This window comes from Manis pentadactyla, chromosome 15, assembly GCF_030020395.1.
Source record: "Manis pentadactyla isolate mManPen7 chromosome 15, mManPen7.hap1, whole genome shotgun sequence".
In the NCBI taxonomy this organism is placed as follows: Eukaryota; Metazoa; Chordata; class Mammalia; order Pholidota; family Manidae; genus Manis; species Manis pentadactyla.
In genome coordinates, this window is record NC_080033.1 from 61,011,196 (window position 1) to 61,035,822 (window position 24,627).

Sequence of the window (24,627 nt, forward strand, 5' to 3'; positions counted from 1 at the left end):
CAACACAAAGAAATAAAAGGCATCCAGATTGGCAATGAAGAAGTCAAACTGTCCCTGTTTGCAGATGACATGATATCGTACATAAAAAACCCTTAAGAGTCCACTCCAAAACTACTAGATCTAATATGTGAAATCAGCAAAGTTGCGGGATACAAAAATAATACACAGAAATCTGTTGCATTCCTATATGCTAACGATGAACTAGCAGAAAGAGACATCAGGAAAACAATTCCATTCACAATTGCATCAAAAAGAATAAAATACCTAGGAATAAACCTAACCAAGGAAGTGAAAGACCTATACCCTGAAAACTACAAGACACTCTTAAGAGAAATTAAAGAAGACAACAATAAATGGAAACACATCCCATGCTCATGGATGGGAAGAATTGATATTGTCAAAATGGCCATCCTACCTAAAGCAATCTACAGATTCAATTCAATTTCCATCAAAATACCAACAGCATTCTTCAACGAACTAGAGAAAATCATTCTGAAACTCATATGAAATGACAAAAGACCCCAAATAGCCCAAGCAATCCTGAGAAGGAAGAACAAAGCAGGCAGAATTACACTTACTGACACAAGCTCTACTACAAAGCCACAGTAATCAAAACCATTTGGTACTGGCACAAGAACAGACCCATAGACCAGTGGAACAGAATAAAGAGCCCAGATACAAACCCAAGCATATATGGTCAATTAATATACGATAAAGGAGCCATGGATATACAATGGGGAAACAACAGCCTCTTCAACAGCTGGTGTTGGCAAAACTGGACAGCTACATGTAAGAGAATGAAACTGGATCATTGTCTAACCCCATACACAAAAGTAAACTCAAAATGGATCAAAGACCTGAATGTAAGTCATGAAACCATAAAACTCTTAGAAAAAAACATAGGCAAAAATCTCTTGGACATAAACATGAGCAACTTCTTCATGAACGTACATCCCCAGGCAAGGGAAACAAAAGCAAAATGATCAAGTGGGACTATATCAAACTAAAAAGCTTCTGTACAGCAAAGGACACCATCAGTAGAACAAAAAGACATCCTACAGTATGGGAAAATTTATTCACAAATGACATATCCAATAAGGGGTTGACATCCAAATTATATAAAGAGCTCACGCACCTCAACAAACAAAAATCAAATAAGCCAATTAAAAAATGGGCAGAAGAGCTGAACAAACACTTCTCCAAAGAAGAAATTCAGATAGCCAACAGGCAAATGAAAAGATGCTCCACATTGCTAATCATCAGAGAAATGCAAATTAAAACCACAATGAGATATCACCTCACACCAGTTAGGATGGCCAACATCCAAAAGACAAACAACAACAAATGTTGGCGAGGATGTGGAGAAAGGGGAACCCTCCTACACTGCTGGTCAGAATGTAAACCAGTTTACCATTGTGGAAAGCAGTATGGAGGTTCCTCAAAAAACTCAAAACAGAAATACCATTTGACCCAGGAATTCCACTCCTAGGAATTTACACTAAGAATGTAGTAGCCCAGTTTGAAAAAGACATATGCACCCTATGTTTATCGCAGCACTATTTACAATAGCCAAGAAATGGAAACAACCTAAGTGTCCATCAGTAGATCAATGGATAAAGAAGATGTGGTACATATACACAATGGAATATTATTCAGCCATAAAAAGAAAACAAATCCTACCATTTGCAACAACATGAATGGAGCTAGAGGGTATTATGCTCAGCAAAATAAGCCAGGCAGAGAAAGACAAGTATAAAATGATTTCACTCATCTGTGGAGTATAAGAACAAAGCATAAACTGAAGGAACTAAACAGCAGCAGACTCACAGAACCCAAGAATGGACTAACAATTACCAAAGGGAAAGGGACTGGCGAGGATGGGTGGGAAGGGAGGGATAAGGGGGCATTATGATTAGCACACATAATGTAGCGGGGGATGGGGGGCACGGGAAAGGCAGTATATACAGAGAATACAAGTAATGATTCTATAGCATCTTATTACACTGATAGACAGTGACTGTAATGGGGTATGTGGGGGGGACTCGATAATAGGAGGAGTCTGGTAACCATAATGTTCAAGTAATTGTACATTAATGATACCAAAATAAAAAAAAATTCAAGGAATGGTGATTTCTACTCCTGCTCAAATCCACTCATGATGAATTACTACAGGAATTGCTTCCATAGTAATTAACAACTAGACAAAATATATTAGGTAATTTTCAGTCATTGGACAACAGGCAGAATAGCCCATGATCCCTGAGGGAAGAGAAACAAACAAGGTGAGCCTGATGATTAACCCAGCTTACTGCCTGGAAGCTACAGCACAGGGTGAGGGAACCGAAAAAGAATCTGGTGTTCTTGCTCAATAGAGGAAAGAAATCATAGTGTAGGTGAACCAAGGTGCCTACAACTTGCAAGTCAGAGTACTCGAAGGGAGAGCTGCACAAAGAGCCCAAGGGATCTGCAGAGTTGAGTGGAATCCTATCCTATGTATGTGTGGTCGGAAACAAAACATTAAAAAGCAAATAGGCCAAGTATTTCCTGAAACTCACACAAGGCAGACAGTAGCTCATTCTCACCAGCCAGAAAGGAAAGACTTCATATAACTCCAGACATGAGCACCAGAAAAATCAAATCTTAGGAGCAGAATTAAATTAGACAAAGATTTAAGGTTGCTTTGGACTTGCCCTAGCAAAGCTTAAAAGCAAGCCTCAAAAGGATCAAACTGATCTGCATGTAACCGATGTGTCAGACAAAATCAAACAGTCTCTAAAGGAATTCAACAAAATTCAGCAAAGATGTAAAACTCACAAAGGCCAATATCCAATAAAGAATTACCTCACATGCAAAGCAGCAGGATTGTGACCATTAGAAAAATAAATTGCAGAAAAAGACCATGAAATTATAGATGATGAAAGTAGCAGATGAGGACCTTAAAACAGTACACTCAAGACTATAAAGGAAAACCTCAACATAATGAAGAGAAAAAGGAAATACACACACACACACATATATATATATAAATATATAAAAGACCCAAATGAAACTTGTACAGATGAAAAACAAAATGTCTTAAAAAATATACTGGATGACAATAACAGCAGACTGAAAACTGCAGAAGACAAGAGCAAGGAACCTAAAGAAACAGCAATAGCAATTATCCAAAATGAACGTGTATGTGTGTGTGGGGAACACTGTTCATGAGGAAGGGAAGGTGAAGAACAGAGCCTCATGATTTGTGAGACAACAGCAATTTAACTTTGTAAGATTAGAGCCCAGGAGAGGAAGAGAAACAGAAAGAAAAACTATTTGAAGAAATAACAGACACATAGTATGTGTTCAAATTTTTGCTGACAGATTTAAATAAAAATGAGAAAGAGCTAAAAAAATGTACAAAACATTAACATGAGGATTATATTATCTATGTAAAAGTGAAAGTTATCAGAAAAGCAATGGGGTAACACGGAAAAGACAAAGGCTTTAAATTTAAAAAGATCTGGGTTGGAGTCTAAGCTCTGTGTTTCTTAATACTTATTTGACTTGGGCAAATCACAATCCATCTGATTAATTTTTTATCTGTAAAATAAGATTGTTATCTGTCCTACCTACCGCATACGATTATCAAGAGCTGCAAATGAGATAAAAAGGGTACCTTAAACTAAGTGTTGGATAACAACTTGACTCAGAATAATTACTTGGGGAGATGGTTGTTAGATTAATACTCAGTTTTTAAAAAGCAAGTATATTTGGTGAGTTCCTCTCACACTTACACCTAGTTCCACATTTCCCCTTTCATAAGAGAGTTAGGAAAATATTTTCTTAACACATTATTTTATATGAAACAAAACTCTCAAGTCACATTTTTGCCTAATAATAATCTTATTAATTAACCCATACAATAAATACTTCACAAACGATGAGTAAAAGTATAAAATAATCTATACTGGTTCTCTTTTTTTAGACCTGGGGCAGATAAGCCAAATGAAAAACTGGAAAAAAAAATTTCAGAAAACTCCCACGGTGAGAGCCCTATGCTGAAATGACTACTTCTTCCTAACTCCCTGCTCTTAACTGCAGATTTCAAGATGATACAAAAGGAAATAATAAAATTGCTAAGAAGCAGACACTATATACTCAATAAATATAATTTTATAAGCCAAATATGATCAAATATTGGTAATTCTTATGGTTCAATCTAGCAAAAAGAATGAAGCCAGAAAACAAAGCTTCAAGGGGAGCTCGTGGGGGAGGGGAGCAGTGGGGGGGCAAAGAGAAAGATATTGAACAATATTCTAGTGTAGGAATTCCCAAATCACTGAATATAAAAACTTTACCAACAAGTAACATTTACATAAAAACCCTGTAAACTCAAAAGCTGTAACCTGATACTCTCCAGAAGCCTACACCACTACACTATGTATTTGGGGTGTTGGGGAGGTGGACGAGGAGTAGTGGAGAGCAGGATGTTGTGTAAGGAGCTAGTGGGAAGTAAAGCTGGAGAAATAGGCAGAGATTAACAGGCTTAAGAATGAGATAATTTGTTTCCACAAGAAGGGAACCACACCACTCTCTTCTGACTTCTGCTTTCACTGCTTTAATTTCTCTTATTTCAGATACACTGTCAAACTGGAAATCAATATACAATAAATTCTTGATACTTATTATAATGATAAAAAGCATCAACAATCAGACATACTAAAAGCTTTTTACCTATATACATGACAAATGGTGAGGTCCTAATAAATCTATCAAATCAGTTTTAATATTTAATAGTATGAGATTGTGGAATTTTAACTGTTTCAAAACTATTCAAAACTAACTCTGCTAACCTTATTACCTCAGAAAGAGACTTACATACTGAATATTTTGCACTATCCTTAATGATGATTAATTTATGCATTTATAATCTTAACACAGACTGTTTTCATGGGCCAGAGAATGTTCCAACATCAGCGATATAAAAGTCCTTACATATTACTTTCCCTCTGAAAAGTTGCCAACTTTGGGGGAGATTTCAAGGATTTTTATATTTATCTGGTTTTACAAAGGGCAAAAAGATCCAATCAATGCCTTCTTTTTCTCAGCTGATGAAACAGCTATGTTCTTAGTCATTCCATTCTACAGAGGAAGGACCTGTTTATAAAGTAATGCAGTCTTCAGAATATCAGATCTAATCTTTTCTCTCTTACATGAGAGAATGGAGTTTTCCCTTGTCTGACAGGCAGTATAGTCTCAATTTAGGCATTATTTAGCTTAAGAGAACAAAGAACAAAGAACTGAACTTCTTTACTGAGAATTCACTCCTTTGCACTCTATAATCTCAAAGTACATACATTTTAAATACCCAGTAAAGGCTCTATAAATGTTCTTGACCTTCCTCTTCAACTAAGTTCAACTAAACTTTTCTTGAAGGAGCCTTGGAAGGATTATATTAATAGGTGTGGCACATTACAGCTCACTTCACATTTCTCTTAAGAAAGTGAACATAAGCTTTATCTGAAACAATTTTATCTGCAAGAACAAAGGGAAATGGAAGGGAAAAGCAATTTGGTGGATGGTCCACATATTTTAAAACTTTTCATCCTCACCGCAACCCTGTATATGCAGGTTTAATACCTCAATATTATAGAAGAAAATTGAATATAGAAGAAAATAATATAGAAGAAAATTGAAGGCTGAAGAGATTAATTTGTCTGAGGTCACAGTAAGTGGTAAATGAGCTAGGATTTGAATCTAGGACTACGGTCTGAAAGCCCATTCTGTTTTGCCACTCACCACATTACTTCTCTTATCAGGAACTCCATATGACTATAGTACCTTAACTCTTCTGATTTTTAATTCCTGTGTAATAGGTGTGGCTCAGTAGATAGCATTAATGATCAGAGGGCAGATTTTGTTTCTGATTAAGACTCTCTATTATATCCCCTTCTCCCTCCTCCTTGAAGTTTTTGTCCACTTCATCTTGTTTATCACATTACAGAGCTGATTCAGCCAGTGCAAGAACTTTGGGAATTCTGTTACATGACTTGCAGGCTGTCTTTCAAGTTTAAACTGAAATTACAAATGAAACCTTCCTAGATCTAGAGCACTTTCCTTAAACATTATTTATTTTTCTTTTCTTTTTTTTTTGGAACTGCATTTCAATTGACTTACAACTTACATGCACATTCTCTTCTGTTTGTGTATCATTAATTTTGTTTGTGTATCATTTCATTTCACTGTTTATCATTTCACTGTGTATCATTAATTTTGTTTGTGTATCATTTCATTTCACTGTTTATCTTGCTAATAATTTTAAATATGTATCACATGTTATTTTTAAAAGGAAAACAAAAATGTTTTACGAGTTTGTTTTATGTTACAAGTATAAAGACTCAAGAATTCAAGTCAGCACCCATTATCACTATGACTCCCCCTACCAAGAGTTATGCATGTTATTCAAGCCTTCAATTGAAGAATTTATAGGTACTGTAAATATCATTCATTCACTCTAACTTAATTTTCTAATTTCAAGAAATTAAAGGTGAATGAAAACAGATGCCTGGTTCTCTTAATTGTTTTTAGATTCCAGTCCACACTTCTTGATCCTCCACACTCTATTTTAATGCAGATACAAGGGTTAGTTAGTACTGGCACAGTTCTGAGGTCCATCACTTGAGATCCCGAAGTTTGAAATTTATCTAACTCAACCAAATAAAGATGAGTCACTTACTGACTTCCAGTTTTATGAATATTGTTCCTTTCTAGATGAAGGAGGGACAGCACCCCTTAGAACTCATAAATTAGGCATGCAGAAGATGAGATCCATCCATTACCAGATTAGGAGGCGCCTGAAGGTAGCTAAATCAATAATTTTATGATATGAACAACCAATTTACTATTTTATAGCATGTATTATCATTTTTTAGTAAAGTATCTTCTTCTTCTAGATTAGTGTTGTCCAACAGAATATATTGTGAACTACGTTTCCCAGTAATCAGATTAAAAAATAAAACTGACTTTAATAATGTATTAACTGAATATATCCAAAATACTGTCATTAAACACACAATCAATATAAAAATTAATGAGTTATTTTATTTTTTGGTACTAAGTCTTCAAAATCAAGTGCGTATTTTACACTTAACAATATATCTCAATTCAGACTACTTATATTTCAACTGCTCAGTAGCTACATATGGCTCATGACTACCACACTGGCCTACCACAGAGATAGGAGGAGGGGGAATTAGCTGTTTTATTACGGTTGGACAGAATTGCTTTCAAATCTTAACTCCAATACTTTACTGGCCCTGTTGCAGTTTCCTCATTTAAAAAAATAATAAAATAATAATAAAAATAATACATCTCTCATAGGATTAAACAATATATAATGTCTAGAAAATACCTGGTGCCCAAGGACAGGGCACACAGAAAGCCCTCAATAAATACTATTATTATATATTTATATCTTCTAATACTATGCACAGTGTCTTGCACATGGTGGGTATTCAATAAATGTTTGCTGAAGGAAGAAAAATTAATTTGCATGACATCTTATAAACCATTTTAACTGATTCTTTTTAAAATACATAAATATCTCATAGAATGAAAACATTTTTTTGGACTGTTCACTAAATTTTTTTAACACAGGAGATCTGTACAAAAGAGAAATGTACCATTTCATCTTCTGGACTGCTCAAGTATTTTATTTTCTTCCAACAAACAATGAATTATTATGCAACAATGCACTGTTAAGCATTCTTAGATTTAAGAAGTCAAGAGACTTCTTAAAAAGTGTTTTCCATAAATGGCAGTGCTATTTTACAGATAAGTGTCAATGATCTGCTGGAATATTGTTATCTCAAATTGGAATAAAAACACATCCCATTTCTGGGCTTTACTTGGTGAACGAGCCAGGGGTGCATATAAGATCTGTTCTAATCTGCACTCTGAAAAAATTCTCAAACTGTCTACTTCAGTCAGTGCAACCCCCTTATTTTTTTAAATCATCTTTTTCAAAACCTGTGCTTATGATTCTCTTGCACATGTGTTATATTTCTACAGATCACAGAATCAAGAAGTAGCAGAGTTGGAAGGATTTTAAGAGTATTTTCCAAAGCATGTACCATACATGGTAAGCAAGATGATGTCAGGTGGTATGTGTTAGTATTATAGATTTTAATTGTCTTTTTTTTGTTGTTTAATGTATATTTTCACTCCCCTCAAAAGATTTCTGATTGTATGACACCAAGTGATCAACATATAATTGTTTCTTGATCACAATCTCACTTATCAAACCAACAGTAAGTAATGGTGATGTCTTAAAGTATTAGTGTTCTTCCACAAGGATAGGTGCATAACAGATGAATAATGCCGTGATTATGTGGTTAGATTGCTTCCAACCACTGAGAGCACAAGAGGAAATTCCATGTTGGCTCAAACAAAACAACCATACTATATTCTAAGGCCAAAGTTAGAATTAATTCCTGTTTGCATTATTCATATCACTATCTCCCCTCATGAATAACTAAGGAACCTGGAGCTGGTATACATACAAATCCCAGAAATTATACAATATATACATACAGACAATATATCCAGGAAACAACTCAAGTAGGTTAAGTAACAATGATCTTAGAATTGTGCTATTACCCAAATCTCTCATTTAACATCTGAGGAAAATCAGACTCAGTGTGGTAAAATGACTTGCCCACAATCATACAATTAGTTAATGGCAGTGCCAGCTCTAGTCTGAGTTCACTTTTCCTGCTTTCCATGGATTCAACACAAATAGTAGGGGAATATATCTAAATTCTTCCATTATGCTAGTACAAATCCTGCTTAAGGTGAGATGGGATTTGAAAATTTTTTCATTAAGCAGAAATTCTGCTTATGATGGATTACAGACTAGTAATGAAATTAGCTTTGTCTAATAATGCTGGTCTGTCTGCCTGACAAAATTACTCCAATGCGGGCTCTCTTGTCCCCTCCTGGCATGAGCCAGGAGCTCTATTCTCTCACTTTATTTCTAAATAAAAGTCTATACCTTGCTCTCCTAAAAAAAAAAAAAAAAAATTACTCCAATGCATAGGAGCTAATGCTACTCAATTGTTCTTCGTAGTGAAAAAAAGAGAACATAATTGCAGGTAATCGTTCTCATTTTATGTCCTTTTATGAAACCTGGGCATTTCAATAGTCACATACTACCTTCCCACTATAGTCTTTGAAGTCAAAGAGAACTTGTAAATTTACCAGCTCTACCACTTAGGATATCACATTGGATACAAATTACTTCATCTCTCTGAATCAACTCTCAATTAAGATAGTAAGATAACCCTATCCACCTCACAGGACTATCTAGAGTATTAAATGAGATAATACAGATAGTGCGGGACACTATACAGTTTAGTTAAAGGTTAACAGAGTAAGAAAAATGTCCACCTACGAGTTTGAAAGGTTTAAGGTTTGTAATGTTGACATGTTAATTTCTGTTCAATACATAATATAGCACATCTTAAATATTTACAAAGCATTCATTCTGTACATAGCTTAGAGATAGCAGTCCACAAATCTATAATCTGAAACTTAAATACCAAAAGAAGAAACAAATTCAGAAAAAATATTTCATGATTCATTTAAATACTAAAAAATAACACTTAGGTTCTAGTTTTATTTTTTAAGTCCTTATCAGAGAAACAAGTTAAAGTACTTAAAAGTGAAATAACACAGTGTTTGGGAATTGCTTTAAAATATGCCAGTCTACCAACCCCTGTGCCAAAAATAAAGTGAAAGATAGCTGTAGCTAGGTGATGCATACATGGGTAGTCATCATACCTCTCTACTTGTGTATGTTTGAAATTTTCTGCATTAGGAAGTTTTGATTTTTCTTAAATCTAACAAAAAACACAAAAACTAAAAACAACTATGCATGTCACTAATAAATTTCTCCTAAGGAACCAATGTCTTTATCTGACACTTCTAACCCCAGAATACTTCTGGTCATTTTGGCCAAAACACATTAAGTATTTAAAAATCATTCTCAACATAAAGTACTCTTAACTCATTATGAAATATGAACTAGAGAGCAGTACCTTCTTTTTTTGATACTATACTCATTCACCTAGTAGAAGAGCCCAAGGTGAATTTTTCTTTTCCCCTTAGACTTTCATATTTTTTTTATAACTATAAAAACCAAAACTATAAACTAGTTCTATAAAACTAGAACTATAATATCTATCAGTTATGTATATACATACAATTAGGACTACTATTACACCTACTATTACAGAGGGCCCACTGGGTATACTTGACCTTTTAAAAAGCATGACTCATCTGAGAGGGCTAATAGAAAAAAAAAAGAATCCCCCATATAACACATACCTTCAAAATAACGGCCAAGATGAGGAAGAGTAGTGAACTATGGTCTATATGCAGTTTTACTACAGTTTACACATAGATTTTTAATTTGTTGGCATGTGATGCATTAAAGACAAAAGTATCAGTTGAAATTATTGAAAAGTAACCAGATACCTTTAAATAAATGTTGTGATTTATTACATAATTTTGAACAACACACTAGAGAAAATCTTAAAATATTTGAACTTAAGACTTAACCCAACACTATATAATACTATACAAAAATGTTTATTATACTGCCATTTAAATACTCACATGCTTTTTTTCATAAGTCTAATAGCAAGTACACAGAGAACAATAATTCCCAAATGTGTATCCAAAGGGATAAAGAAGCACATGTCTACCTTCCTGTCAAATAGTCCTACTTACCAAAAAACAAATACAAAACATATTCCATAATTTCACTTCAAATATGCTTAGCTAGTTTACTTAATTACACTATGCTCTTCCACACACATAAATCAGGTTTAACTAATTCTCAAACTTGGTGGAATAAAATTCCCTTTTGCTGTCTTTAAAAAAAAAATAAAGTAGTTTAAAAATAGCTTCACCTCCTGAAGAGTATACAGTTGTTCATGGTACTCTTCTCTCAATTTTTACACATATAAAATGAGAGGAAAATGAATTAAATAGTAAATTTGGAAGCACCTGTCCCCCAAAATACTCCCTCCCTCCAATTTACATGACACGCTTTTCTTTCTCTGGAGCATAAGGCTAACTCCATTAGTTTACTCATCTTCAATCAGCTGACAATATTTACAGAGTTCCAGCACTATGGGTACTTGGAAAAGCTACAAAGAAAATACAGGACCTAATAACTATCTTCAAAGAGTTTAAATATCAACCCCAAAAAGGAAGAAAAAGTAGAACTGAAACAATATCCTTGCTGAGACTTACAGTCAAAGGTGGACCAGGGATTACATTTTCAAGCTGGGTTCTTTACATTAAGTCATGAAAGATAAATACCTACTAAATTAAACAGACTCCTTAAGTGGTCAAATCTCAGTTGCTTATCGATTATCTACACTACTACAACTCCTACATGCATAACAAAAGAAGACTGCTCCTGTAAGTGGAGGTTTCCAAATGTCCCACCGGAAACAAAGAGACATGAACTCCTAGAATGGCCAATTTTTGCCACTTGCCCTAATAATGTCCTGTTTCTGCCACAAACCACTAGCAAAGTGTTTGGTCACCAATAAAAGGATCTTCGTTTGAGGGAACAACACCTATACTATGTCCTCAAAGACCAAATAGAAAATTCCAAAATGCTTGACAGAATTAAGAATCTCAGCTTTATCTATTAGAGGAGTAGCTGAAGAATAAAGAATAACAAGGAATTAACCTTTCCAGTTTTCAAGTTGTAGATGAGAACTCATCTAAGGCCCCACATTTCTGGTGGCCCTACCAACTTCCTTTCTTCTGTCTCCTGATAATGGAAGTCTTTTCCTCTTGTGAAATCCTCTGTATAGAATACTACAGCAAACATTATAGTGGGATGAGGGGGGAAAAACTGCCAATACTAGCAATTTTCTACAAGCCGGTGGTCTTCAAGACCCAAGACCATGAACACCCTAGACAATTCTGATGATACAGTTTTCCAGACAAAACTATCAGACAACAGCTTCATTCTGTCAACCTTTGGGCCTAATTCTATGTACCTAAACCTTTTAATTAAAAAAAAAGTATCCCTACCAGATTTGCTGGCAAACTAACAACTGCCAAATATGCATTTATGTCTGCAGCATTAAATCTAGAGAAGAAATTCTGTCACTTAACCGAATCACATCAAATCTAGATTTCATTAAAAGGTACTGTTAAAATCATATACAGATGTCAGAAACCCAATCCACAAATACTGATTATGTATTACAGCTTCAAATGCCGGACCAACTTTTCAAGCCTTAGGGCTCTAAATCACTTGCAGTAATAGCTTAAACTTGTCATTCACTACAAATTGACCAAAAGAAGTGACGGGAAAATATATACATATATATTAGCGTCAGCACCCTGTAGGTAATAAAAATTTGAGAATTACAAAAGAACGGGGTAAAGAGAATAAATTCAGCTGTGGACTACAACACGCATCATATAGAACCCGAGTTACCTACACAAACATTATCTACTGCCAATAAACAGCAGGTCATTTTTATCGGCTTAAGGACGCCAACCATTTTTCAGACTTAACAGGGTTGCTACAAGTTGTCCAAGTGGAAACGGATGGCAAAATACTAAGCAGGTCTTCGGCGAGGAGTCACTGTGCTTAGAGCAGCACACAAAAGCCCAGGGCAAACACCAACACGCTCAGGGCCTCCAGACCCCGGCGCCGGGGAGGGAAGGAGGGAGGGGGTGGGGTGGTGTCCTCCCCACGGAATGAGCCGGGAGCTGGGGAGCGAGCGCGGCAGCCGACCCGCATCCGAGGCTTCGAGGCCGGCGACACCCGCGGGCCCGCACCAGGCCTGGCCCTCCCGGCTCCGTCCCGCCTCCTCACCTCCCTCACGTCCTGCAGGCACTCGAGCACCGCCAGGTTGTTGCTCCAGGTATGCTTCGGACACACACGGGTCACGTCCTCCCTGCAGAACTCCTCCTCCGCCAGCTTCCAGCCCCCGCTGGCGCCGCCGGGGCCCGCTCCTCCGCGCCGGGCCGGAGGCCCACCCGCCGGGAAAGGCGGCTGCGGCGGCTGAGGCGGCTGCTGAGGGGGCTGCTGCTGGTGCTGAGATGACTGAGGCAGCTGGAGCAGCTGCTGACCCGCCGGCCCGCCGCCTCCAAAGCCGGCCCCCTGGCCCTGGCCCTGGCCGTGGCCGCCCTGGTTCAGGAGTTTCTGGGCCCCGGCCGCCGCGAGCAGCAGCAGCTGCAGCGCCGCCGCCAAGCGGAACATCCTCCGTACACGTCCACACGCCGCCATCTTGGGTTCGCGGCGAGCTCGACGCACCAGCCGGCGCCGCGTACTTAAATAAGGGGGCGTGTCCGTGGGCGGGGCCACCCGCGGCCCTGCCCGGCCGGCGCCGACCGGCGAGCTGAGCCCGGAGGTGGCCCCGTTGGAAGGGCCCACGCTCTGGACCTTAGCCGGCTGGAAAGCGGCGCTTTGTCGCGCGAGTCGCTGGTGCTTCGTAAAAAGCCTTGGTAGGGCGGCTTTGCCCGATTATCGTCACAGAAAAATAAGAAGTAATTAGGTTGCCACAACCAACATGGCCGATATTGTGAGTCGCTCGTTCAGTGACTTCAAAAACAAAAAACTTTATGTGTGTAGAGGTGAACTTTACACGATCGGGTGTGTTCCGGAATCGAAAGAACCTCTTCTCGCACCTCTTCCTGCACTCGTCCACCTGCCTCAGTAGTCTTTCTTACCCAAAAAGAAGGCAGCATTAAATAAGGGTACTCTGTCTGTGTCTCTGTCCCCCTGCTCTCCCTGCTCTCTCTCCCTCTCTCTCTCTCTGCTCTCTGCTCTCTCTGTCCCGCTGCTCTCTCTGCTGCTCCCCCCACCGCCTCTCTCCCCACCCCACCCCTTCTGGGCAGCCACTCTCTCCTTCAGATAACAAAGTCTCTTGCGTGGGCCATGTCTCCGGAGTAGTTCTGGGTAAGGAGGGTCGCAGCGTGGTGCCTTTTATTGTGGCGGATCCGCTCGGCCTGTTGCCTTGGGGGAGGGTCGGGATGTTTAGAGATAAAGTGGGATAAACCCAGCAAGCCCCAGGCATAATTCTCACCGGCTTATGTGCTTGGGTCCATGGGGCAAATGGAGGATAAATTACTATATTCTTACAGCCTCAACACAGATTGAGTCTGCTTCAGTAACTATTCTGGCTGACTTGCAATGTAGCATCTTCAGCAGCACTTTAGGAAGAGATTGGTTGTTTCACTTTCACATCAGTGTCCCCTCCTTTTCCTTAGGAGAGATGATCTCTTATCAAAATGACTTCACATCCATTGTGTCATTTGAGCCAAGAGTCAGGCCTCAGTTGGGTTCTGATTTAACTGAGGAATGGTACAGAGATGGTAACAGTTATGCACAGCAGGATTAAATGACTTGCCCAGGATGAACTGTGCCAAACTGGGACCAGAATTCCTGGGGCTTCCAGTGCCCTGGTGCACTCTTATCCCAAAAATCTGTACAGATTTCTGTGCATGTTGGGACATGAGGGCAGCTTGGGGCATGGATCCCAGTTGTTAATGCATGTTCAAAAATGCAGCTTCTGCTGTCCTGACCCACAGCTGGGCAGTGAGGACCAGATCAGATATAACTAGAACCTGAGAAGTCAAGTGGGATTCAAGGGCCCCACAATGAACCCCTAAGACTGAGAATATTCTGGGGGTACAAACTGCCCACTGTGACTGACCACAAGCCTCTATCTCTGGGAATGAGGACATGTTGGCCTCTCCACCAACATTTACTCCTGCTACTGCCATAAAATGGTCCTGAGGATGTTGCTGCTGACTTTGAGCATTGACTAAGGCAGCTCAAGGTCACCAGATAAATGTATATGTTCGTTAACGATACATGGCATTGGTAAGTCTCAGGCAGACAGGCAAAAGACATCACCAGAAGTTCTTGAAAAGTCACTAGGGGCCATTAATTTTCCATAATGGGTCTGAATGTGCTCAGACAACAAGTGGAAGATTATTTCCAGTCAGTTTAAGGCTAGAAGTTAATAATCTGCTAAAATAAACCAGCAGCTGCATCTCACCCTGCACTGAGGAAATCCTACACCCAGCCACAGATTGCCTCTGGAGATAGGGAGGAGTATACATACCTATCTTGAAATCACAGTGACCAAGAAGAAACAGAGAGAAACCTGGGAACCTGGCCAGCTTGGGCAGTGTCAGGCAAGTCTACACTCTACCAAAGGCACAAGCCTCCAAGCCAGTGGGAAGACTGCTGACCTCACCTGGGTCTCCTGGCCTCACTGAACTTTTCAGTATAAAATAGAGTATCTCTATCACAAACTAGGAACTCACTGTACCTGTTACAGTAACCTTCATTTCTTAATCCTCACTTCCCTTATTCATTCAATAGATATGTCGTGTTTGGTTTGGTTTGGTTTGATATGCCAGGTGTTACTGAAGAACTGGCTTATATGAGAGAGAAACAATAAGACAGTAAACAAAGAGCAAGATAATTTCAGACAGTGTAAGTGCTATGAAAAAAAATAAAAGATACAGTGTGAGTGAGGTATAGAGGGACTTACATAAAGGCAGCTAGGAAAAGGCTTTCTGACTGATAACTGAACTAAGAACCAAGTGATTGTAAACCTGAGATTAACAACCATGTGAGAAACTGGATCCAAAGGGGCCTTAGTCCATTTGGGCTGCTCTAACAAAATGCCACAGACTGGATGGCTTATAAATAATGGAAATTTATTTCTCACAGGTCTGGAGGCTGGATGTCTGAGATAACAGAGCCAGCATGGTTGGGTTCTGGCGAAGACCCTCATCTGGGCTGCAGATTGCAGCCTTCTTGCTCTGTCCCCACACAGTGGAAGGGGCTAGGGAGCTCTTTGGGGTCCCATATTAGAACACTAATCCCATTCATGAGGACTCCACTCTCATGACATAAGCACCTCCAAAAGGCCCCATCTCCCTAATACCATCACACTGGCAATCAGTATTTCAACATAGGAATTTTAGGGGAGGATACATCATTTAGACCATAGCAGAAATGTCCTAAAAGCAGAGGGTAACAATAAACTCAAAACACTGACACGGGGATAAACATTCAAAATGAAAGCCCATGGGGCTGAAGTGAATTGAGAAAAGAGGGGAATAGAAGGAGTCAGAGAACTGGTCAAAGATCAGATCATATTCGGTCCTATATACACACGTAAGTGGTAAGGATTCTGATTCCTACCATGACTACAAATTTGTATTTCCACTGAAATAAAACCATGCAAGCAAGACAAAATATACAAAATATCTTTGGAAGGGATTAGAAAATATGCATAAAATAATCAATGCAGTCAGGAAATGAGCAGCTACAATCTTTGAAAAAAGGGAAGTACATAGGGGAGCTCCAGCCTCGATTTTTTTCTGAATGTACTGTCCAAGTTTTGGCTCAGAAGAATTGAGCCCATGCAGAAAACAGAAATCTTACTGGGCGAAAAACACACAGGTAGGATTCAGCGCCCCCAAAGTGGCTGGGACTTAAGGGCCTAAATACTGAAGAGAAGGAAACTGTCGACAAAGAGCCAAAAATCTGCACAGATTTCTCTAAAGTCACTGGCTGACTCCTCCACTGTGCAAGCACAGGGTGAGACTCCAATAAACCTATTAAAAGACAATAGCTGACAGCAATAAACTGAGAGAAATTTTAGTGGCCCCATAAGTGCTGGGAAATAAATAGAAGTTAGAGTTAAAACCTTGCTTACATATAGGGGCTTGGTAAACACCCTTGCTTCTAACTGAAGCCTCAGAAGAGCTATACCTTATAGGAATAAAGGCTGTGCCCCAGGAGAAAGGACAATATCCTAGAGTAAAGACCTTACCCTAGGAAAAAAAAAAAAGGCAAAACTACAACAGACTAATATTAATAAAGCTTAAAACATGGCTCAGTGGGGGATCAAAGTGACCCACCAGTATTGTCTACAAGAAAAAAACTTTTCTGGAGAAAGGTAACATCATTCAAAGCCTCTACAGTTTTTAATTTGCACAATCCAGCATTGAATAAAAAATTATGAGGCATGTTAAAAACAAAATGGAACTGAACTAAATAACCAAAACCAAAAAGAAAAAAAAAAGTCAACAAAAACTCCATATGATTCAGATAACTGGACTTATCAGATGGGAACTTTAAAGCAACTGTGACTACGGGGAAGGCAGACATAGCACAGAGAAGACAAATAGTGACTCGATAGCATCTTATGCTGAAGGACAGTGACTGCAATGGGACATGTGGGGGTACTTGATAATACGGGTGAATGCAGTAACCACAATGTTGCTCATGTGAAACCTTCCTAAGATTTTATATCAATGATTCCTTAATAAAAATAATAATAAAATAAATAACTGAATAATATGGTATAGACAATAAAATAGGTGAAAATAGAGAATTTCAATTTATTCTATATGAATAATAAAACAGAGAGTCTAGAACTGATTTAAAATTCATTAGAAGACTTCATTAGCAGACCAGATGTCTTAATCTGTTTGGGCTAGTATAATAGACCACAAATAGGGGACTTATAAAAAACTGCAGAAGTTTATTTCTCACAGTTCTGGAAGTCCAAGATCAGTGTGCTGGTAGATTCAGTGTTTGGTGAGGGCCCTGGCTCACAGACAGCTACCTTTTTGTTGTAACCTCACGTGAAGGAAGGGCACCAGGAAAGAGACTCCAGAGTCTCTTATATGGGCACTCATCCCATTCACAAAGGCTCCATACTTATGACCTAGTCTGTGCTTCCTTTTGGATATTTTTTGACCTGTTCCCTTTCAGTAATTCTAATGCCATATCCAGTGCTATAGACAGTTTGTGTCCCCCTAAAATTCATATGCTGAAATTCTAACCACCTTTCAATTCTTAAAGATGGGCCTTTGAGAGTTTATTAGGTCCCCAAAACCTCAACGTTTCTGAAGCCTTCCTAGGAAAATTAACCCCTTGAAAACATGTCATTTTTATATTCATGCGTTTATACAGTTATTTTCCGAGCACCTGTTTCCTGCCTTGGGGATATAGCACTGTGGTTTAGGAGAATCAGCCTAGACTGTTTGGGTTTCATTATCTACTCCATCATTTGCTTACTGGTGGATTATTCTGGGTTCCATAAAATGCAATCTCCAGACAGGATTAGCCATAGAAGAGACTTATTAGGATGAAAACTTCCCAGGAATGGGCCAGAGTTACAGCATTTCTGCCACACCCAGAGTAATTGGCTGGGAGCAACCCTTGGGGAGTGTGGCCTTAGAGTGAATGGAATGATGGATTTTAAAACACAGCAACTGGGATCACTGGTCAATCATACTCCTCAGAGTTGGAGACGTAAGAGGCAAATTTCCATGAACACCTCATTCCACCCTGCTCCCGAGATTTATTTCTCCACACAAGTTTGGTGAGCAGCTGCTCCAGTTTCCATGGATCTCTTTCTGAGTGAAAAATTCAAAAGACAGGTTAGTGGGATAAACTAATATCCATCATAGCAGGTGATCTCAGGGCTGCAACTGGTATTCATCCCCTCTTGAATTTCCATTCTGAATTTCCTTTACCCACAGCTAGTATCTCAGAAGTTTCACTGGCTTACCTGGTGATGTGCCCCAGCCTTCATTCCTGTTTCCCCACATTGGCTCCTGGATCCATGTATTCTTCCTATTGGGGACATAGCACCATATAGAAGTCTCTTATTTAACACTGCATCCTACAGAATGGCACCCCATTCTTTCAGAATATTGCATCTCGGCTAGTGCTTCAGCTGTGCCTGTAGGTCATTACCAGTGTCCTGTTAGCTGGCTGCTTCTGAATGGTGTGGAACACGATATGACGCACAAATCTACGGTCATGGGCCCACTTCTGCAATCTCTTCACTGTGAAGTGGGTGCCCTAGGTCAGATGCTATGCATACAACTCAGTCAGGCATGACACTGGCTGAGGTTCTGAGAGCAAGAAAATCAAATCCATACCCAGAATAAGTATCTGTCCCTATAAGGATGAACTACTGGCCTTTTCAGAAGTAAGGGGCCCATTGTAGCTGGCTTGCCAGCAAGTAGCCATTTGGTATTCTCTGGGAACAGTGCTTATCAGAGACTCAGTGTTGGTCCCTATTGCTGACAGGTTGGACATTCAGAGGCAGCCTTAGGTAATGGGACTTTGGGCCCATGTGTAGCCTCCATCTGTGCAACCATGGTCGCTCAGTTCACGTGCCCAGCATATTAGGTCTTGCAGGGGCAGAAAGCTGACTAATGTCAATTGCCTACTTGGTTGTTCAGTGCCTCTTCCATGGTGGAGGCTTTCTGGTGGGCATTTTCATGTGATAAAAAGTTCTTTACTTATTTTGCCTTCTCCCATATGATTCTTCTATGTGCCTCTATCCCAGACCAGGCCATTGGATCATGACTAGGAATCTCTATATATTCTCACCTTAGACCACTTCTCCTTCCACACAGTGGAAAGACCAAAGGCACAGCTTGCAGTCCCATCCATTCATTGGGAATATTTTTCACTTTCCATCATCTTTTAGAGTCATACTTGCATTCTTTAGGTCTTTAATGGTAGCACTAATCTCTATCATCCTCCATCCCCCAGTAAGACATTGCTTTTAATTTGCTAGCTTGGCCAGTGGTGGGTAGCAGATTCTAGTGTTTACATTGGTCTTTTCTGTCATAATTCTTACCCCATAGGTCAAAACCCTACAGTGGAGTTTTTCTAGATCATCTTGTTATGTATTTGGATACAGGGGAAATCACTGGATAGGTCCACATATCCAGGTGGGCCTCTGTGTGCCATACTTTAGCCAGGATGCCATTTATTACCTGGCTCTCAGAGGCCAGAGGACTATGATGATGCTTTCAGTCTGAATATCGATGTCAACTCAAACCGTGTCCTCACGTACTTGGTTATTTCTTGCACCAGTGTATAGTCACCCAAGTAATTGGTCGTGTCTCTCTGGGGAAGGACTGAGGGAATCATTGTGATGGCATGGTGTTGTAAGGTCTTTAATCCTAGGCTCCCAGCTACTTATCCATCAATGGGTTCTGGATCTGAAAGTGGCTCTGGTCTCAAAACTTAACAAGGGAGTATGACTTATTGCAGATGACCACCTTTATTTAGCCTCTTGTTGCTCCATTCTTGTGGGTTTGTATTATGGATGTAAAACACCCTTTGTGGCTGTGTCTATTTTGCCCTTAGGGATGCTACTTTTTAACCCTCTCCATAAGTCCCTGCTGGTCAAGATCCCTTGGTCACCTCTTCAATCTTGCTGGTAAAAATGGTGATCTGGGATCTGGCAGTTAAGCATTGCCATCTGGTCTTAATTATTCTGGGGTTCCAATTATCCCCAAATTACTACCTGTTTTCTGGAACACTTCTGGCACTACTTATGTTAGTGTAGCTCTACCAGGAAGCAGGCAACAAAAGGTGATTAGCCATCAACAAGAAAAACAACCCAATTTAAAAATTAGCACAGGATTTGAATACACGTTTCTTCAAAGAAGATATACAAATGAGCACATGAAAAGATGCTGAACATCAGTAATCACTTGGGAAATGAAAATAGAAACTACAATGAGATACCACCTCACAACCATTAGGAAGGCTACTATTAAAAAAACCGAAAATAATGACTTAGGATATGAGATATTGGAACCCTTGTGCACTGGTAGTGGATATGTAAAATGGTACAACTGCTGTGGAAAAACTGCATGGTGGTTCCTCAAAAAATTAAAATCATATGACCTTGCAATTCCACTTCTGGGTATATACTCAAAAGAACTGAAAGCAGGATTTCAAAGAGATACCTGTACACCCATGTCCATAGTAACATTATTTACAGTAACTGAAATGTGGAAGCAATCCACTGACAGATGAATGCATAAGCAAAATATGGTATATACACACAATGGAATAGTATTTAGTCTTTCAAAGAAATTCTGACATATGCTGCAATGTGTATGAACTTTGAGGACATTATGCTAAGTGAAGTAAGCCAATCACAAAAAGACAAATACTGAATGATCTCACTTACATGAGGCAATTAGAGCAGTCAAATACACAGAGACAAGAAAGTAGAATGGTAGTTGCCAGGGGCTGGAGGGAAGAATGGGGTGTTACTGTTTAATGGGTATAGAGTTTCAATTTCACAAGACGAATAGTTGTGATGAACATTATAAATCTAATACCACTTAACTGTACACTTAAAAAGTGGTAAAGCTGGCAAATTTTGTGTTGAATTTATTTTACCACAACTTAAAAGACTGGGGGGAGAAAAGGAGGGGGGCTACTAGCTATGTAAGAAATTTATTAACAGCAACACCTATAGGAAAAGGGGCCATCCATATGGTGCAGGTCTCACCCTGTGTGAAGTAGAAAGGGAGGAAAGAATGAATGGGTGGTTGGCTGGAAACAAGACCAAAGTCCAATTCTAAGAAGTTTGGCCAAGGCCTTTGAAGAGTCCTTAAACTAGCTGTCTGCCTGGAGTGGAACATATCCCAGAAATGGGCCTGCCTTAGTATCTCTGCCATGCTCAGCCATTGGCTGGGAGCAACTTGGTAAGTGTGGCCTTGCTGCGGACGCAGTAATGAATTTCAGACCTCAGCAGCTGGAATGGCAGTCAGTTATGTTCCCTATAGTCAAGAGATCTAAGAGGCTCACTTTCATGGCCACCACACTTGGGCATATTAACTTCTCTGAAAGTTCCCTTCATATAAAAGGTATATGACAGCATTAGGCACATACTCAGTAAATGTAAGCTATTATTATAATTCTAAAATAAACTATTCTGTGTATTTTTTAATTTAGGAAAAAACAAGTGACTTGCTATCAATGAGACTTAAGGGATGAAAAAATAATGTACTTCCAAGGCACCCTCAAATTATCCAGCTAAGAGACCTGAAGTTACCTGTCATAGAAACCTCAGTGACAGTCTAACCTGAGAATCTAAGACCCAAAGACAGAAACCCAGCGTTCTAGAATTTGGATGTCCTGCCTGCCTTACAATCTGCCACATCACACAAACTGTGGTTCTTACTCTAAAGGAATTTCATGTTTTTTTTATGTGTGTGGGCAGGGGTAGGGGGATAACCTTAATCAGATAAATAAATGTTAGCATCTGATAATGTATTTGTTTCCTTTCCTCATCTCAGGCAGCAAGTGACTCACGTGAGCTGAGTGAAGAGGCTTATTGTCTACCTAGTGATGTGAATTACTGTCACACTCTCCACCTCAACGGTCAGGATACCATCTTCATAAGGGGAACTGGGATCATGGCCAGTTTATCCATTGGGGTACAAATCAGGTGTCAGGACTTTCAGCAATTTCTCCTCTTCCCTTTTCCCCATCACTCTTTCTTATGTTAGGCCCTCATTCCTAGCTAACTGATGAACAATCAATTCTTGGTACCGTGTTTTAAGAGAATTGAGGCCACTCCAACACCCCCACCATAGCTCAATTCCTGAGAATTTACCAGGCCTTCTGAAAGCATGGCTTTAACCTTAAGGTGGCATTTTTATCAGATGGCAGGGTCTATAGGTATGAGACAGACCTCAGCTTTGGAGTTTGAAGGCACAGTATGACCATTTATCTGGGGTCAGATACCAGAACAAGTGGCCCGCCAAGCCTGCACTTTCATTAACAAAGTCTATCCAACTGTTGGCAACTCACACAGAGCTTAACTTGGGAACAGAACCCCCAGGTCTTTTTACCCAAGCATTTGTTAAGTGAAGTTCTTGACTTCATTTGTTTTCCTTTCAATGGGCAATATTTCCTTTAACCAAGCCCACACATTGTGTTGGCTTATTCAGCCAGCCCTGCACCTTGCTTTCTAGGACAGGACAGGGCAGCTCCACTACCTTCTTTCCCTCTTCAGCTGACCTGGGCGGTTCTAGTCCATGTGTAATGGGCTCTTCTACTGAACAATGGTGCTCCCAGCCTCAGCACCCAGAAATCTGAGACAAGTGAGGGCATTTGGAAGTGTGATGCATCACAATAATATGCATGACTCACTGCTTTATTTTCATTCTAAATGTATTAGGAAGTTCTGGGGAATCAGTGTATGCTCTTCTGGAGAGAGACATCAAGAGTGGAAACAAGCTTTCACCCAGGTTTCCCAACTCTCACATAGCTGTTAATAATGGCAAGTATAAAATACAAAAAGAACATGTAACATTTAAGTGCCACCTAAATGTCTTTAATAGAATTTTTAACCTGTTTCTTCCCCTGTAAATTGGAGTCACAATACTTATTCCATAGCATTGTTTAAAAAGTAATGTGTAGATACCCCAGCAGTTAACCTTGCTGTAATTTAGTTCCTGTTTAAGCTTAATCTAGAGCTGAAACTAATCTAAGAGAGGATAATAGGTGCTGTGTCTTGGAATCTGGTGTGAGACATGAGCAATGTCACAAGGACTGCAAACAGTTCTCGCGATCCTTACTGAGGCAAACCCAGATAAGGAACACACCGTGAGACTCAGGTGGCCAGATGACTTGATGACACATAAGAGAAACTTTAAGAGGTGATTAGTTTGCAATTGTTTAGCTTGAAAAAAATCTCATCACATAATCATTAATTGATGCCTGTCTTTTTACTAGCTGTGACTTAATAAAAGTGCAGGGGAGCGCTGACTTGTTGCTTAGTCTCCAAGAAGTCTAAGCCCTCTGCATTAAACGTCATTCTGACTCGGTTCCTCATTTTCGTGGTCCCCGACTGCAACAGTAATATATTAGGAAGGGGCTTTGTGAACTGTAAAGGGATAAACAAACATGAGATTTTTACCAACAAACAGAAATTGACTGATTATAAAGGACAAGGACACACAAACGTCTCTTTTCGGAATCCCACTTACAGCCAATCACTGAGATGGGAAACAAAAAGAAGAGTACCAAAGAAAACTAATGTGTTGGGTTTCTTAGTAATTTGGGGCTTGCTTCTACCCCAGGACCTCTGTCACCTTTGTTGGAAATTGGGTTCAGTCCTCCTGAAATCTAATAAACTCCATTTGCTGTTCATGTGGAATACATTTTCAGCCTTTCCAGTCTAATCCCAAACACCATGACTTAAGGAAATAGAAATTCCTGAACTAAATAAAACAAAGAAACTAAGGCAAGTGGCCAGAATTGTGCTGAACAGGAGGAACAAAGGAGCCCACACTTGCCCAATGTGGCTGCTACTGTCAGAAGTGCAGCCAAAGACTAAAAGAAATAAAAGGAAAGTCCTTCCCTCCTCCCATATTCTGGTCTTCCAGGTTCAAAGAAACTTAACAGGAAGCCAGCACAATGCACGTGAAGGGAGTTCAGGAAATATAGTTTGCAGGATTCAGACTCTTAGATCTGAGAGTAAACAGACAAATAACCAGTGTGGGAAAGTTCTTACGAGGCAAACACACAGCTTCCCATTAATAACAGCAAAATAGAATTGCCAGCTAGGGCCTCAACCACATCATCTATTTAAATAAGATGCTATCTTAAATAAGAACCAGGGAGCATTCTTGTGCAATGCAGACTCTGTTCTGCATGGTGGAGAAATATCCCTCTCCCAACCAGCAGATGTGCTTCTGCTTCTGGCAGTCAGAGACAAAAGACACCAGGAGTCCATA

At 39.5% G+C, this 24,627-nt stretch overlaps 1 protein-coding gene across 3 annotated transcripts in view; it reads right to left on the reverse strand.

The window, feature by feature from the left end:
• Positions 1-13,328, reverse strand: part of GLG1 (golgi glycoprotein 1) — a 187,722-nt gene extending 174,394 nt beyond the window's left edge. For all 3 annotated transcript variants that reach the window (XM_057492773.1, XM_057492774.1, XM_036926969.2), the window contains exon 1: positions 12,893-13,328. In XM_057492773.1, coding sequence (XP_057348756.1) covers positions 12,893-13,306 — 414 coding nt within the window. In that variant the 5' untranslated portion in view covers positions 13,307-13,328. The remainder of the gene's footprint in view (positions 1-12,892) is intronic.
• Positions 13,329-24,627: the final 11,299 nt, after the last annotated feature.